We start from the raw sequence: 18,737 nt of genomic DNA, 5'->3' as shown, positions 1-18,737 counted from the left end.
ACTGCGTATTTCTATACTGTGTAGCCGCGAGAGCTCTTTGGCGCGCTGTCTTCGGCGAAGTATTGCGCGCGCAGATTTTGACAGCGCGAAATACCTACTTTAGCAGAAATACCAAGCCTTAACCTATTTTTCACTTTAAATCAAAACATTATGTTAAAGGCATCATGGAAAAGTAATATTATGCAAGAAACATTCCAAACTCATTATGTCAAATTATACAGGGTGTTTGGCGCATCGTGTGCCAAAATGATTTGGCGGATAGAATGGGTCATTTCCTATATTTTCAGCCCCCATAACACGTTCCATGCCAGGCGGCTACTTTTATATTAATTTTTTTAGTAATTTCACCAAAATACCCAAATCGCATCATTTAATTTCGATTTAAAAAAAAACTACTAGGCGTAGCCTCAAAGTAAATATTTTGTTTTGACGTGCATTGATGTAGGGTTGCATCAAATCTAAATTTACGGGCAAATATCATCTAGTTTTTTTTTAATTCAGCTTTGAAGTTTTCCGAAAAGTTAAAAATGGACTGAACATTTAAGTTTACATGGCTATAAAAAAATAAATAAAAGAGATAGCGATCTTCGGATTTTATCAAAACTTCTCTAGTCTATCCCCATTCAAACGGTATACTAATCTTATTTAAATAATAACAATAACTTCACAAATTCCTTAAATTAGTGCTTTGACTCTACTCGGACTGATTTGCGAAATTTATGTTTATAGCCCCTTTTTGTGTAATAGCACGTTATTAAACACCTAACAGGTAAAAATTATTTATCTTATGCAATGTAAAAACCTTTTCCCTATCGTTTTTCAATGTGGATTTCTTGAATTTAAAGACGAAAATAATTATTTTGATCGTTTATTAATTATTACAAATTTAGTTCAAAATGACCGCCTCGGCAACGTATGTAATACACTCACGACATCTTCTTCTAATTTCGACTGTTGTCGTATGCAGCCACATTTCTCTTTTTATTACTACAAAGGCGTTTTTTATTCATTGTTGTAGTTCTTCTATTGTTTGAATCCGTTACGTACACCAGTTCTTTAGCTCGTCCCCAGATGTAAAAATCTAACGGAATTAGGTCTGGGTAATGTGCAGGCCACTGTATAGGGCCATCTCTTCTAATCCACGAGTAGAAAACGTCTTTGTAGTAATAAAAAGAGAAATGTGGCTGCATACGACAATAGTCAAAATTAGAAGAAGATGTCATGAGTGTATACGTTGCCGAGGCGGTCATTTTGAACTAAATTTGTAATAATTAATAAACGACCAAATAATTATTTTCGTCTTTAAATTCAAGAAATCCACATTGAAAAACGATAAGGAAAAGGTTTTTACATTGCATAAGATAAATAATTTTTACCTGTTAGGTGTTTAATAACGTGCTATTCACACAAAAAGGGGCTATAAACACACATTTCGCAAATCAGTCCGAGTAGAGTCAATGCACTAATTTAAGGAATTTGTGAAGTTATTGTTATTATTTAAATAAGATTAGTATACCGTTTGAATGGGGATAGACTAGAGAAGTTTTGATAAAATCCGAAGATCGCTATCTCTTTTATTTATTTTTTTATAGCCATGTAAACTTAAATGTTCAGTCCATTTTTAACTTTTCGGAAAACTTCAAAGCTGAATTTAAAAAAAACTAGATGATATTTGCCAGTAAATTTAGATTTGATGCAACCCTACATCAATGCACGTCAAAACAAAATATTTACTTTGAGGCTACGCCTAGTAGTTTTTTTTTTAATCGAAATTAAATGATGCGATTTGGGTATTTTGGTGAAATTACTAAAAAAAATAATATAAAAGTAGCCGCCTGGCATGGAACGTGTTATGGGGGCTGAAAATATAGGAAATGACCCATTCTATCTGCTAAATCATTTTGGCACACGATGCGCCAAACACCCTGTATTAATATATGATATCAAAACGTTCAAAAGTTTGGCTGTACACGAACACGTACACAAGATGTTGTTCTCTTTTATGAAATTTGTTAGTACTAAGGCTGAATTATTAAATAATCACTGTTAAATGTGATTAATTTATCACTTTTACCGCGACTGTCGGGAATTATTCATAATAACCGGTTATTATTAATAATTTTCAATTTATCACATTAACCGTAACATATACATAAACTCATTTTCGCGCGAGAGTTTTGGCGGAGGCCCTTGAGGTAGTGGGAGTAGTCTTGAGGAAGAGCTCCTTCTCCCACGGCCAGTGGCATGCTAGAAGCTTGGTGATTCTAGCACCCGTAGGAAAATAAAAATAAAAGTTTACCAATAATACTGCGGTAGGTGTAGTTTTCGATTTCGTTGTAAAAAGATAATACCACCGATCAAAGGCCGAGCTGCATATTCATAAAATAGAGGAAATTTTATTTTCATGTTTATTTAACCTCTAAGATTTTTATATTTTATAAGTATTCAAACATTTAGATAATAACGTTAAAACATTTAAAAATCGTATGAGAACGTTTTCGTCTTCTCCGCGGACGACGTCGCGGGCAAAAGCTATTTGTAAAATAATTAGACTAAATTATTAAAAGTGCCTACCCAAAGTCATTATTCCACGCGGACGAAGTCGCGGGCACAGCTAGTTCATTGATAAAGTGATAAAAATGGATTGCTGCTCAAAATAAAAGCTTTAAACAATAAAATAACTACTAAATAAATAAAAAAAGCATACCTTTAATACCATAATAACCTTTTGCATCGGCATGCTCTTTTAGTAAAGGATTTTTTTTTAATTCGGATGTTGGTCTTGTAATTTTATAGTATTCGAATCAACACTTTTTAATTTCTTATTCACAGTTATTTTTTCTTTCATATTATGGGGTTTGCCCACAAAAATGCCCATTAATAATAATAATTTACAAAATATCCATGGTGAAACGGATATTTGTGGTGTGGGGTGTTGTAGCTAAGTAGTGCCCTTTTGCTGGCTATATTCAGAAATTCATATGTCGCAGATCTCATCTCTCAAAAAAGCTAAACATGCCCACTAACAAAAAATACATCCTTAAAAGTACAAACGCTAAAACAAAAGAAACAAGGCATACTAAAAACAAAATAATTAATATTAAAAAAAATTGGTAATACCTATCTACAATTCAGTACAGTAGGTCTAGACAAATAGCACTTTTTGATCGAATCAAAAATCGAATCCGTTGGTAACTCCATACAATAAAAATGAGCCAAGTGCGTGTCTTCATCTAAAGCCACTTTTAATATTTTCTTGTAAATAATTTTTACTAGTTACGAAATTTTATAATACACGAGTTAAATGACTATTATTACTATTACTCTTAAACTAACTGATGTATCTTAACCGTTATAGTTTTCCTTGAAAGTTCATAGAAAGCAGTATTATCGCGAATTTTTCAAGCCAACAGTTTAGTTTTTAGAGGGGGGGGGGGGACGCCCTATTCGAACAAAAATTGGCACTTTAAACTTTAATAATTTGCAAACAAATACCTAAATGGAAAAATTGTCTTAGAAACCCCTAAGCCATTTTGAAAGACCTATCCAACGATACCCAACACGATGGGGTAGAAGATGAAAATAAAAATATCCCCACCACTACATGTAGGGGAGCTACCCTAAAAAATTTTTTTTGATATTTTTTATTTTACCGTTTTGTCGGCGTGATTAATACCTAGTCTGGTCATAAGTTCTGTCACATAATCATTACTTTTGAATTTTGAATGAAGGTCTCAAAAATATTTATTGAATTAGAATTTACAATATTTAACGAAATAAAAATGTACCTATTTTGAATTTCATTTGTTTTTAAATACATATGTAATGGACGCTTAAAGAATACCGAACTGCAGTTATTACGCTGCATTGGTGCGGTTACGCGCCAAAGCAGATTTTCAATGTGCTGAAAATTTTGAATTGAATATCAATTTTACGTTTATCGTTTCATCAAACGATATAATGAAGTTTTAAGTGTAGAAGACATAATACAAAAGCAATTGTCCTCGCACAGTTAGGACTCCAGCGTCGTTAAAAGCTGCGAAGGCGCGAACTCAAAAAAATCCCATGCGTTAGCAGACTTTGCCTGTCCTAGAGGTAGGCTTAAGCAGAACCAGGGTGAAATTGGTATTTATAAAGACTCAAGTCTTCAAACTTTTTGAATAAAAATAAAAAAATACTTGGATGCGCGTTTAAAAGACCAGAGATTGAACAAAATATAATATAATAATAAATACCCTTGGACATTTTACACTGCGCTTCTAGTCCCAAACTAAGCAAAGTTTGTACTATGGGTACTAGACAACGGATATAAACATACTTTTTTAACCATGACAGAGAGTTACAAAAAACAAAATGATGCGTACATCAATGAAGAAGCACCAGCTTAATTTCGGCTGTCCAGCTAGGCCAGCTTTTATCGTCACTCAAGGTTTGGTAGCATGTCTCAAATTTGGGCTTTTTTGGGTTATTTTTTGCATGAAAGGCATAAAAAAGAATGCCGTCCTGTATCGAAATTCAGTTCTCACAAAGCTTATGGAACGTATATCACATATCATGCCCAATAACAGACACTGAGATAGTAGCATTCTGCGCCGGCTCATAGAGCGAAAAGCGCGCAAAACCCGCTCGTAGGGCGTAAAATTGACCTCAGCCGGCACGAAATCTGGCCCTCATCCAGTCCAGACTCTAATCAGTTGGATTACAAAATATGGTAACATTTGGAGAGGAAGGCCTGCTCTATGCCTCATACTGATTTGGAGTCCCTCAAGGCATCCTGTATTAAACCAGCCGCCGATATTGCTACGAAACTCGCTCGTGTTTCTAGAGATCTCTGACAGCGCAGTTTGAAACCCTTGTATTCATAATTGTGAGGAAAATTTTAAATATTTTTTATAAACATAAAATCTTTGTTTTAGTGTCTTTCTATCGGTGTATAAATGATTACCGTAAAAACAAATATAGTATCAATTATTTCACAATAAACATGTGACAGAACTTATGAACCGACTATAGTCTTTTTCACCTAAGACACCTAAGATGATCCGTATGACGTTTCGAGTTTGAAAGATTTAGAGATGTCACATAACTAAACCATAGCGATTTATCAATCGATTTTTTTCGGAGATTTAGTAAAACCTACTTTTAGAGAAATATTTTGTATAGGTGTTATTTAACAAAAAAAACATGTTTTTTTTAATAACAAATATTATTGTAACAATTTTTTAATGATAATATTCAAATTTCATGGTTCGTGTTCAAAAAAACGATTCCTAAAAAGTACTGGTTTTGTTTCTTTAAATTAAAAACCATTAATTTATTTTTAATGCGTTTATTAAAGTCAATAATCGAAAAATATAGTTGATTTTTGTGATGTTTTTAATAACTAAGAATTCACTGCAATCGATTAATGAACCGCGGAAATAATCGATTTTATTATACAAGAAATACCCCAGCACTAAATGTATTCCGTTTCACACATTGCGTACATTAAATAAAAAATATTTTTACATCGTATTTAATTAAAATATAATCAATAGACTCAGATTTTACTATATATTTCAAGACAAGGTAGTTTTCTTTTTTTATCATATTGCTAATAAAATACAAATATTTTTTCAAAAATATTCTGCATATGTAGTATGCGTAATATGGATAACCTTGAAGTGTCATACGGATCATCTTACGTGAAAAAGACTATAAGTATACATACCTCCACAAAATTACACCTCTCTAGTGCCAACAGTTTTCAAGCAAAACCTCGGACAGACAGACAGACATATCGAAACTATAAGGGTTCCTTGTAAGGACTACGGAACCCTAAAAAGGCCTTTTGACCATTTTTCGACAATATAACTGTCACATTTTGCCACTTGTCTAGAGGGGCTGCTACAAAAAACTGCTCTAAACAGTAAAAAAATAACATTTATATTTTTTACTAACTGTGCCCGCGACTTCGAACGCGTGGAAATATCTATCTTAACTCTAAAGGTACTATCCGTTCGCGATAAGTTTGCCGCTGGCGATAAAACGTCACTCGAAGGAATGCGTCTATAACTTTAAATAGCAAACTATACTGAAAATATTTTTTATTTAATAATATTGATAAAAATTGTGTATTTTTGTAAAATAAAACACTTAATTGCGTTTAATCACTAGCAAATTGCGTTTAATCGCATTTGGGGGAGGGGACGCGCATTCCACGGACCGGCAAACTTATCGCAAACGGGTAGTATCTTTGTTCAACAATAACGTCGGAACTAATAGACGGTAGACTAATAAATGTACATTCGTGTTGTAGAATATAATATTCAAATACTAATAATACAATGCAAATAAAACATCTTTAAGGACCTGGTTTTTCTTGTGTTGGAAAAGAAGTTAAAAAGGTCATTTTTTTCTACATAAATCCATTCTTACTCCCATAAAATGCATGAAACTTGTATCTGTTTTCTACTTCTACCAATAGATATTTTTATTAGCTATCGCATGATGTAAAATATTTGCTTAATAGTGATAAGATGCCCACGCCATTTGGACCTCGCGTCTACGACCTACGTATTGCCATTTATCTCTATAAATAGTTTCTGGCTCCCGTTTTAGTTTGTAAGCACTCAAAATTATGAAACGCATGATAAAAGATATTCCTCTGCTTACCTTGAGTTTCACTAAACTAACTGTAACTGCTATGTAATAGGTATATTAACTTCACTATCACATACATTTATTTGCATAAACACAAATTTTAGGAATTATCAAAACAATAACTTATCGTTTCACTTTCCCGCCAAGAACTCGTCATGAGTCATGGCGACCAAGTGTTCTGAGTTGCCAGACCTAATAATATTTGAGCAGCTGTCTAGCAGCTGTCCAGTGTAGCGAACAATGCCCATTGCAAACTTATCCAGCTGATTCTCAAAGGCAAATCATACATTAATTGAGAACACAAAAGAAATTACGATATTAAATCGTCGAGTGCAGGTATATCGCTGCGACAAGCGATAAAGGTCAAATAATTAATTCCAATGCCAGTTATATTATAAAAAAAACTTTGTCGTGTCATCAGAAAACCATAGACAATCTTTAGTCGTCGACTTGTCAAACGTCAAACGCGACTCCCAGTGGGTAGACACTTCTCATTCAAAAACTAGTCTCTATATGTAGCAATTGATATACAACCTTATCCCTTAAGCAATAAAGTGCATTTTGGATTGATTTCACTACAGCAGGGGAACCCGCGGATCAATACCACCATACTAAAAATAATTGTTAGTGTCCTTATGTTGGTAGTATTGTTAGTTTGACAAATGAAAAAAAATGTCTGTCAATTGAGTTTGAGTTTTTAACCGGCGAATTGATTCGTGTGAAGTTATTTTCTCAGATTTGGTGCAATATTACTGTAAATAAACTTTTCTGTCGTTTACGTTGAGTTGATTAAGTTCCTCCGTATCGGGCGTGATAAAGTTTGCTGTTCAGTGTTATGTTTTTTGTGAGATAGAGACTCTTTTAAATAAGCTGTGTTTCAACTTCTACAGAAGTTTAAACTCTTATTTACTTTTCTGTTTAATGGGTATGTTATCTACTTACTTGAAATATTACATCTATTACAAATCTATTTTTCATTAAAAACAACCCTATGTGATGAAAATGTAAATGTACTTTCAAAACTGGTAAATGCATGAACCAGGGCATTGACACTGGTTGGAGAGAAATTATAGGCTTTGTTTAATTAATACCTATTTCATTTTAGGCTTCTACTGATAATGGAGAGTAGAAACAACAAGAAGTGCGTTATTTGTAATAAGAGGCGAAGTCGTGGTGGATCACCCTTACTTTTGAGTAGGTTTCCTCTGGATTCTGACCGGTGAGTTTCTAATAACACTCATTTATTACAAGATAATTTTACTGATTGTGTAAACTTAAAGGCTGGGATTAATATTTTTAATCATACAGTAAATAACCATAACCAATTTTTAATTTCAGTATTTTGTTTCGTACTCTGCAAATGAATTGCATAACAATACTAAAAGAAATTAGTTGATGAATAAATTTCAGTTTGTTATTCTTTTTCTTTTCTAATAGGTATTTCTTATTTCAGTTGTCGAATGTGGGTTAAAAATGCTGGCTTAGAAGACTTAGCATATGTACCTATTGAAAAGTTACACCAACTGAAGTTTGTTTGTGGTGGGCACTTCACTCCTGAATCCTTCAATGCCAAAGGAACTCGGCTGAAGAACTCAGCTATTCCAACACTGGAATTGAGCAATCCCATCTTGCCAGATGAAGTTTTGACAGAGTTTCCTCTTCATGTAAAAGACTCCAATAAAGAAAACCTCAAGACAGGTATGATGATGACTTCAATTATTTTTTTTAAATTTAATTTACTATCTATCAATTTTTCTGAATTATTTAGATGTCTTAATTAATTTTCTTTGGTTTCCAAAACAAACCAACCGAATGCAATTTAACAAGGTTCTTTCTTTGTAACCACAAACATGTGTTGTATGCTTATCAATAAATAATATATAATTTCAATTATTAATTATATCTATACTTTGTTACAGTTCTTTATGATCATTCATATTGCATTCCAAAGAAGTCAAATCCAGTTGAACGAGGTATGTTTATCTAAAATTATACTAATCATATAAAAAGGAAATATTTAATTGTTTGTTTGTATTTGATCGGCTCCGTAACTCGAGCCAAGATAGCCTAAAGTGCGGGTTAGAACCCCACAGCTTGAATATTGTAGTAAACCCACTCGTAACACAATTTAGCTTAGAATGTGTGTTGAGTTAGAGGGACTTTAGTAATTTGTGTAATACAAATTCTTCAAAAAAAGTACCGGACCAATTTGAAAAATTTTAGGCAATCTACATTAATTAGCCAGGTCAGCTAGTTTAATAATATTTATAAGCTAGTAATTTTTAATGTGAGCAAGACATGTACTAGACTGATTGTACCCTAAAGTTGGGTAAGAACATGACATTTTATTACCCAATTCACATTTCATTATCTGCTTTCAGTTCCCCTTACAACTACAACCAAACAACTAAATTCAACATGTTTGGGAGCTGTGGATATACCAGATTCTGGTATTTCTGCGAAAACAACTTTTGAACCTCTTCCTTCTACTTCCAATGCACCAGAACATATGACCTATAAACCCATTACTCATGGTAAGTGTACAAACTAATTATTTACCTTCTAAAATATGCCTTCCCTCAAACTAAAGAATGCCACCCTGGATGCGTTCTGCAGTCTGCAGTCAGGTCAAAATGAACTTATATGTACAACATTCTAGGTTTCTGTACATTTTATATTAATGCGATTTGACCGTGCGGATACGAACAAAGAACGCAAAGCACACGTGACTGATTGCCTTATCACGACCACTTACAGATTGTCTTGACATACCCGCAGACCGCATCCAGAATGCAGAACATTAAAACCTCTAAATGCCTTTAATTTAATATTATGTCATTGTTATTGAAGGTGGGCCCACGCTTCATATTTTATGAGAAGAGCTATCATTATCCTGTCTTTGCATTTTTTTAAAACTTGATAATGATTGATTGATTTGGAAATAATATGTTTCATAAAACAACAAAATAAATTTTAAACTAATTTGCATATTTATAATATTTCAGATGATAAAAACATTTGCCATCAAGATGCACAGGCAGAAATATTAGTCCACAGTTATAAAAGACCTAAGAAAAACATTGAAATGAAAGGTAAGATAAAACATACCTAATTTAAAAAACTAAGTAAAATTGCTGATTAATAAACCAATATTCAATTCAATTTGCTTTAATGTTGTTTTTTTTTACTAATGGAAATGTTTTTATTACAGACACTTCATCAACATTTACAATTAAAGAGAAGAGGCTTTGGCGACAGTTACAAAATGCAAAAAAAAACAATAAGGAATATAGCGAAGGTAGTTGCAGAAGAACACAACAGAAATTTTTTAAATATTAAAAAACTGAATAGTACCATTGTAAATCCAACATTCAAAACTAAGATGAGGGTGAAGTATGCTGCGCATGCTCTGAGTAATACCGTGGCAGCTATTTTAAAAATGATGGCATGGAAAGAAGTTTCTGATTGCAATGATACAGCATTTGTGATTGAACAGTTAGATAAACTATTTGATTGTACAAATGGTCCATCATCTTTAAATGACGTAAAGAAAGGGATCCGGGAAAATGTTTCCACATCAAGTAATCACATTGAGTCTTGGACCTTTTATACTGATAAGTTAAAAACCATAAAATTTATAACAGCAGAAAACACGATACTAAAAAATGTTAAATGCGTAAAGGGATATCAAATATCTATCAAATCCTTAAACGATATTTGGGAAAAGTTAAAGAATGAAGGGTTTAAATATATGAACCTTAGACAGTTTAACCAAGACTCTCTGGAAAACTTATTTGGAATCATTAGGCAACACAGTGTAACCAATAGAAATCCCACTATCACGCACTTTACTGCAGCGCTTAAAACAAGCATGGTTACTGGGCTGAAAGTGCCTCATAGCAGAAGTGCTAATTGTGAAGCAGACAACAATAAACATATGCTGGAATATAAAGACATTTTAAAAACTAATTTAAAAACAACAGAAATAAAAATTAATGTTCAAGATTCCACAGACACTGAATTTTATCCTGTGTTGTCTATCCCGGACCCTGAAAACTTAGAACAGCCCATTGAAAATTTGTGTAGCCTTGAAAACCAACCAGTAGTATATGTAAGCGGGTATTTAGCTGCCAAACTATTACAGAACAGTTCTTGTTTAATTTGTGAAGAGTGTTTGAGCGTGAAAACTCCTGTTGACAATGATTTGTATGCATATACAGTGTGAGTCACGTTAAAGTGTACATATGAAAATAGATGAAACTAGACCTATTTTTATCGACAAAAAAGAGGTCAAAAATTTTTTGAGATTTTTTTTTAATTTTTTATAGAAGTTTTTTTCTTCAAATTACTTATTGTAAAGAAAACGTAATAACTTTTAAACTAAGCGGTATATCGTGATAAAATAAAAACAGTAATAATGCTAAATAACAGGCGATACTAAAAAAATACATAAAATACACAAAAAATGCCAACAAATAATAAAAAATGATACTTTTTGAAAAAAATCTGCTTAAAAATTCGTGTTTTTTTGGTTATTTTATAAATTTCTCCAAAAAATGCCCCTATAACCGGTGGTTTTTATTACTTTGTATTATTTTCTATCGTATTATCTTTTTAAAACCAAAAATCGCATGTCTCTATCCCTATCACAACATTTGCTATGATCGTTTGAACAAAGGCCTGCCACAACATTATTCTCCGCTACAGGTAGAGACAATTTTAATTTTAACTAAAATGCTTATTTTACTTCGAAATCTTTTGTTTTTATTTGAAATCTAACTTGTCTTTATCAAAATTACAAATCTAGAGCCATTTTCAGTTTTGTTGTTAACGAAGCGTTGAATGGCGCGCCCGGAGAGGCTTAGTTCAAACGATCATTGCAAATGTTGTGATAGGGATAGAGACATGCGATTTTTGGTTTTACAAAGATAATACGATAGAAAATAACACAAAGTAATAAAAACCACCGGTTATAGGGGCATTTTTTGGAGAAATTTATAAAATAACCAAAAAAAACACGAATTTTTAAGCAGATTTTTTTCAAAAAGTATCATTTTTTATTATTTGTTGGCATTTTTTGTGTATTTTATGTATTTTTTTAGTATTGCCTGTTATTTAGCATTATTACTGTTTTTATTTTATCAGGATATACCGCTTAGTTTAAAAGTTATTACGTTTTCTTTACAATAAGTAATTTTAAGAAAAAAATTCTATAAAAAATTAAAAAAAAATCTCAAAAATTTTTTGACCTCTTTTTTGTCGATAAAAATAGGTCTAGTTTCATCTATTTTCATATGTACACTTTAACGTGACTCACACTGTATATCTCTTCGCGAATGGTGGCATGATAAAAAAAGTCTCGTTTATCCAACAATTCAATTATGTACCACCGTAAATGAAGCTAAACAATTTTATCATGACCATATTGCCGACCAGATATATATGGAAAATGTTGGAAAATTCATTTTCTTAATGTTGAGTACAAATTGTAATTTTAGTTGGTTTAAATGTCAACAACATAATAAATAAATTTATGATAAGATGTTTAAAATATTAAGTTACCTTTTTCTAAGAAAAAGTTGTAAAATCATTAATGACAGCCTCATAAAAAGTGAAAACAATTTTGCTGACAAAAGTAAAAAAGCACAGCAACAAAGCATTGAAAAGTAATCTTAGGGCTGAGGTTCGATCAGCTGATAAGAAAATTAAAGATGTTTATAAATAAAAATCCTATTTTTTCTTAGAAAAAGTTGTGAAAATAAAAGTTTACAAAATTATCATTTCTGTACTTTGTTATAATTTTCAATAATTCCTCATGCCTACAACTGCTATGTCATGTTCAATACTTATTGTAATATACCTATTTTATTTCGAAATAAATAATTTACGTTACAAAACTTCGTTTTACTTACACATAGTATAAAATAAAAATAGTAATCATTAAAATATTGAAGGTTCCTATACTAGATATCGATATGCAATTACAACCCTAGCAAAGTATCGATAATCGATAAGTTATTACGAACGTCACTAATACTGTCAGAAAATAAGGCATTATGTTGGTAGCTCCGCCTGTAGTTTGTGCGGTTGGTAAAGATTTGCGGGTCGTTCTCTAAAATGCATATGTGTGCGTGAGCTCAAAAAATATCTATGGAGTGCCGTCTCTTACTCTTTTATGCTCTTTGGCGACTCCACCAAAAACTTCATGAGGTTTTCGTAGATAATTGTATATGTTTGTACTCAAGATTATATAAATTATGCCGAAAAATAAAGGAAAAGGAGGTAAAAACAGGAGGAGAGGAAAGAACGAAAATGAAACAGAGAAACGTGAGTTGGTCTTCAAAGAAGACGGACAAGAGTACGCCCAAGTCACAAAGATGCTCGGTAATGGCCGCTTGGAGGCCATGTGCTTTGATGGCATAAAACGTCTGTGTCATATTCGAGGAAAGCTAAGAAAAAAGGTATGGATAAATCAAGGAGATATTATCTTAATCGGTTTGCGAGACTACCAAGACGCGAAGGCAGATGTCATCCTAAAGTATACTCCAGATGAAGCAAGGAATCTGAAGACCTATGGAGAGTTCCCAGAGACAGTGCGCATCAATGAGACAGTGGTATATTCTGTGGATGGTCTGGACGAGGACATTGAATTCGGAGATGAAGTCAGTTCAGAAGATGAAGCAGATGCAGTCGATAATATCTAAACTTAGCTATATTTATAATTTTTACCGTAAGTCTGTGTAAATTTATTTTGCTGTTATAAATAAACATGACTTTGTGATCTTTGTAAAGTTTAGTTCTCAAAATCTATACTAAACTTGATTGTAATACACCCGAATCCATATTCACCCTCAGTATTGCTCCAAATTGTAAGTGTTCATAACACAAGTTTCTATGTATCATTGGAAGATGAATATTAATATCATAAAATTACTAATTTAATAGTCCAATTGTGCAACATTCCTTGAATAAAATTGTTCTTCTCATAACCATTTTAGAACCTTAAGAAAATAAGGAATGTATATAAATTAAAAATACATACTGTCAAACGTACATTATTATTTGTTTGATCCTTTTATTTTAAGCAACTAATTCCTATAAGCTCTGCCATTGTGAACAGATGAAGTGTAATAAGTGTTTTAGGTTCCATCATACCACTAGGTTTTTTTTTGCAGTGCGTCTTACACTGGATACAAAAAAATTAAACAAAAAAGACATCTACCAAAACCTATATTCGCTGCTGTGGTGAAGCAGTGGTCACTTCAATATTATGATAATTACAGATGGGTTTGACAAAAATGGTTTTGCACACTATTATGCAATGCCATGAGCTGGATTAAGATTACAAGAACTTTCTCAACATTACCATACTTAGTAGGGGACCTAGGCCATTCAGGGTCAGTGTTACTCAGGCTTATTTTTCTTTGCAAGATTGCCAATTTGTATTGGCATGAACTATACCTAGCTATTTTGAACTGAGAATTTTATTTTGGTGCTTATGTCTCAGTACCTACCTATATCAGCATCAAGTTGTTTACAATATTAGTGCTCAAAAACAAAATTACATACAATACACATTACAGAAAAATGTATCCATTTGAGATATTCTTTTCTTGATGTCTGTAGCTGCATCAAGTTTTGTCTTTATTTTAATAAGAATAACTTTATTTAGGGCTTTTAAAAAATGTAAAGTAAAAGGGTATCATAGTTTCATTCTCATAGGTAACCTGAATTAAATTAGGTAACCAGTGAAAGTTATAATTTAGAACCAATTTTAGAACATTAAATTTACATTGGGGAACAAATTTTTTTTTGTATAAATTCTCTTTTTTAGGGTTCCGTAGTCCGTAGACAAGAACCCTTATTTTTCATTAATTTAACCAACACAATCGGTTGCAAAGAAAAATCTATCGAGGAGTCGAACCCAAACCTAAGCCCAATGCAGAGCCCCGATTACGGTAATTTTTAACGTCTCCAATCCAGACGCGCTTCATCGATTCTGCGATACGACGATTGGTCAAAACAGCTGACGTACGCTGTTTTTTTTTTGTGTTTTGACCAATCGTATCGCAGAATCGATGAAGCGCGTCTGGATTGGAGATGTTAAAAATAAAAATGACCGTAATCGGGGCTCTGCTGCCCAAGATGAACTACAACGAACTGCCCCCCTAGACAAAACGCACTTTTTGATCGAATCGAAAATAGAATCCGTCAAAACTCCATACAAAAGAGGGGCTTTTCGACCACTTTTCGACTGGTTTGCGATTATAATTTGCACTTTGTCTAGACCCACTGTCCCACCCGCAGTGTAGCCAACCCTACAGTTTTAACTGTAGATATACTCTCTAATCTGTGCTGTAGATCTACAGTTTCTTAGAAATTCTGTCAGTTTTTAGTTTAGGCCTCGAAATCTACAGTTTTGTGCTTATGATTCTAGCGCCACCTTTATTTGCTACGTGGTAGTCCGTGCATTAAGTCAACTTCAGTAAAAGTAAAACCAACTGGCGGATTTATACTATAGTTCCAAAATACTGAACTGTCCTATGCATGACATTGACAGTGGGGCGCCACCGTCAATACCGGATCGCTGGTTCCGATTTTTGCCATGTTGGAAACCATATAGTTGAACGATGGTAGCGCCCCCCTGTCATTGAGTTTGGTGGGACAGTTCAGCGTGGGTCATCTATATGCGGAAATTAGCCGAGTCAAGTCAAAAAAACAGTGGAGTGGGGATGAAATTCATTCATTTTTCATCCCCACCCCACTGTTTTTTTGACTTGATTGATGATAGTTTGCTGCTTTTACACCGCGCAATGTAAAAGCAGCTAACTATCATCGAACCTGAGGTAGTAGTCATCAGTCGATTTAATAGATGGCGTTAGTAGTGGACAGTCGCAGATTGTTTCGGTCGATGTCCGTTTTACCGACTTATAGGGAATCGAGAATCACATGCAAAGAGCCTTTCTAAAATTTATTCTATTTTTTAACATCATTCAATGATAAAAATATTCAGCTGTAGATTTACTGTTTTTTAATGTAAACTGTAGAAAACTGTAATATTAAATTACAGTTTTCTACAGTTTTTTTTGAGAATATCTACAGTTTGGCTCTATGCTGGGGTTGGCAACACTGCCCACCTGTGACATTGATAGGGGGCGCCACCGTCAATACTGGATCGCAGGTTCCGATTTTTGCCAGTTGGAAACTTTAAAGTTCAATGGTGGTGATGGTGGCGCCCCCCTGTCAATCTGTGCGCTGCCTGTCATTTATAGGAAACGCAGACAAAGTAAAACGATGGAGCGGGCGCGTACGCTCCAGCGTAGCATAGCTTTACTTTGTATGCAAATTCGTAAGTATTATCTCTGCGAAAATCGAGTGTGTTCTACAATAGTTGATAACTACTTTCTAAAAATTAACCAATATAGTTCCAAAATACTGAACTGAGCCCCGATTACGGTAACTTTTATAACGTCTACAATCCAGACGCGTTTCTGATTCTGCGATACGATTGGTCAAAACAGCTGACGTACGCTGTTGAACGACCAATCGTATCGCAGAATCGAGAAGCGTGTCTGGATTGTTGACGTTAAAAGTTACCGTAATCGGGGCTCTGTCCTGTGCATGACATTGACAGTGGGGCGCCACCGTCAATACCAGTCAATACCGAATCGCTATAGTCTATCCAATATAGATGACCCACGCTGAACTGTCCCGCCAAACTCAATGACAGGGGGGCGCTACCATCGTTCAACTATATGGTTTCCAACATGGCAAAAATCGGAACCAGCGATTCGGTATTGACGGTGGCGCCCCGCTGTCAATGTCATCGATAGGACAGTTCAGTATTTTGGAACTATACCTATAGCTTGATTAGAATGACGGCTGTCAAACGAATGTGACTAGTGATGGGTATGTTTCGTACGGTTCACATAGATGTATCGATAAGTTTTCGAAAAAATGATATGAAAAAATGCACCCAATTTTTCTTCATATATCTTTATTCATAAAAATGACAATTATGATTTAAATTTAAAGACAGTAAAATTTAAAATTCATGTCAAGGGTGTACAACCTAAGTCGTAGTCATTATCATCAGTGTTCTTCAGTGGTTTTTTCCTCTCGCTAGAGGGCGGTGGGCATCTCTTCTAGAGCAACGGTGCTATGAATACCCAAAAAATTACCGGTGATTGATTTCCGATGTTTGATTATTTAAGAATGAAATGTTTTTTGGTTTTTAATAGTGAACATTTAGAAAAACGTATAACTTGACTTAAATATGTTAAAAAATTTGTTAAATATGTTAAAAAAAATAGTTTTAATTTAAAATGACTTAAAAACTAAAATTTTAAAATTACTAATGATAAAAACTATTTACAAAATAAAAAATACTTCACCCCCAGCGCCGCAGTCAGGAATGGTGCCCAAAAGGCTGACAGCATTGCCACGTTAAATGGCCAGGCTAATTCTCTGGCCGAAATAGCTGCCAGCCTTTTGATCACCGGTCACCTCGGTGACCCTCTTTGCCAGTTCTTTATAAAAGGAACGAGCGCTTGGACCCCATGGTTTTAATTTAATATGACATTTGTCGATATGTTCCAACACTAACATTTTTGTAACTCGAGATAACCTTGTAGAGACGTCGTTAATACTCTAGCTTGATTTTTATAATTTCGAATTACTACTTATTGGTGTAATTTAACGCTGCATTTACACGAAATTATCATTTTTATTGGAAGCACTGTCGTCGAAAATATTGTTTGTAGGTCAGACGTGAATTATTTCTTGTCCGCCAATATTTAGCTCTCATTGATCGCTACTACAAAGTTATAGTTCCAAAATACTGAACTGTCCTATCGATGACAATGACAGCGGGGCGCCACCGTCAATACCGAATCGCTGGTTCCGATTTTTGCCATGTTGGAAACCATAAAGTTGAACGATGGTAGCGCCCCCCTGTCATTGAGTTTGGCGGGACAGTTCAGTGGGTCTAGACAAAGTGCAAATTTTAATCGCAAACCAGTCGAAAAGTGGTCGAAAAGCCCTTTTTTGTATGGAGTTTTGACGGATTCGATTTTCGATTCGATCAAAAAGTGCGTTTTGTCTAGGGGGGCTGCGTGGGTCATCTGTCGTTACTTTTGATGACAGCTGTCATTCTAATCAAGCTATATTGGATAGACTATAGTTCCGATTTTTGCCATGTTGGAAACCATATAGTTGAACGATGCAATGGTAGCGCCCCCCTGTCATTGAGTTTGGCGGGACAGTTCAGCGTGGGTCATCTATACCATGAAGCTAAAGATAAAAATGGAGGGCAGAGTTGGAACAAAAACTTGAGTCAAATACCTACTTATATCTATCTCGCTCTCTGCGGCCCTACCTCTCTTTTTAGTGTGAACTGTAGTATTACTATCTTCTGATTTAAATCTCCTTGTAAATTCTTCGAAATAGCCAATTCACTAACCAAATCAGAAGTTAAACAAATAAATAATTAATATTTGAAACTACCTAGTTAAATAAAAAATCACAAAATTGTCGGCCATTTAGGCTTAATGTGTTGGCGAATCAGGGAATTACAATCCCAATTCCTGGGTAATCGGTACCATGTGGCAACATCGGCCCAATCCGGCCCATCATGGCGGTTGTTTACTATTTTGTTTATTAAGCAGTTAATTTCGTTTGAGATTGTTTACAGGAAATAATCATTGTTTTATCACAAGAATTGGTGCACAATTTTGTAGTGCGTGGTTGCGGTAGTACCTGAGCCCCGATTACGGTAATTTTTAACGTCTACGATCCAGACGCGTTTCTGATTCTGCAATACGATTGGTCAAAACAGCTGACGTACGCTGTTGAACGACCAATCGTATCGCAGAATCGAGAAGCGTGTCTGGATTGGAAACGTTAAAAGTTACCGTAATCGGGGCTCTGGTGTCCTGGAAGTGACATAAGATTCCACGCGTAAGTGTTTATTTCGTGATTTCCGACATTGGATCATTGTAAACATTTTTCACATTTTTTACAGTAATTTCTTCCTAAAACGTTTTACCAGTAATTACACTTATCATTTTTAATGATACCTATGTCAAGAAATAAAG

At 34.0% G+C, this 18,737-nt stretch overlaps 2 protein-coding genes across 2 annotated transcripts; both read left to right on the top strand.

The window, feature by feature from the left end:
• Positions 1-7,110: 7,110 nt before the first annotated feature.
• On the top strand, positions 7,111-10,888 carry LOC135072259 (THAP domain-containing protein 5-like). Its single transcript, XM_063966201.1, has 6 exons — positions 7,111-7,861; positions 8,096-8,340; positions 8,562-8,615; positions 9,024-9,176; positions 9,648-9,734; positions 9,854-10,888. The coding sequence occupies exons 1-6, from the start codon at positions 7,761-7,763 to the stop codon at positions 9,979-9,981; spliced, it is 768 nt and encodes a 255-aa protein (XP_063822271.1). The 5' UTR covers positions 7,111-7,760; the 3' UTR covers positions 9,982-10,888.
• Positions 10,889-12,824: 1,936 nt separating this feature from the next.
• LOC135072258 (eukaryotic translation initiation factor 1A, X-chromosomal) lies at positions 12,825-13,695 on the top strand. The gene has a single exon (XM_063966200.1). It carries the CDS (start codon positions 12,900-12,902, stop codon positions 13,344-13,346), a length of 447 nt encoding a protein of 148 aa, XP_063822270.1. The 5' UTR covers positions 12,825-12,899; the 3' UTR covers positions 13,347-13,695.
• The last annotated feature ends 5,042 nt before the right edge of the window (positions 13,696-18,737 follow it).

The sequence above is a fragment of the Ostrinia nubilalis genome, chromosome 5 (genome assembly GCF_963855985.1).
Source record: "Ostrinia nubilalis chromosome 5, ilOstNubi1.1, whole genome shotgun sequence".
Classification (NCBI taxonomy): domain Eukaryota; kingdom Metazoa; phylum Arthropoda; class Insecta; order Lepidoptera; family Crambidae; genus Ostrinia; species Ostrinia nubilalis.
Note: the sequence above shows the minus strand (reverse complement) of the source record. Positions and strands in the feature narration are given on the sequence as shown.

Bases quoted from the DNA above. Each gene is read 5' to 3' on its own strand.
- LOC135072259 (XM_063966201.1), top strand. From the start codon at position 7,761: ATGGAGAGTAGAAACAACAAGAAGTGCGTTATTTGTAATAAGAGGCGA. The intron at 7,862-8,095 runs GTGAGTTTCTAA...TTCTTATTTCAG, and splicing joins TTTCCTCTGGATTCTGACCG to TTGTCGAATGTGGGTTAAAA. The intron at 9,177-9,647 runs GTAAGTGTACAA...ATAATATTTCAG, and splicing joins CTATAAACCCATTACTCATG to ATGATAAAAACATTTGCCAT.
- LOC135072258 (XM_063966200.1), top strand. From the start codon at position 12,900: ATGCCGAAAAATAAAGGAAAAGGAGGTAAAAACAGGAGGAGAGGAAAG.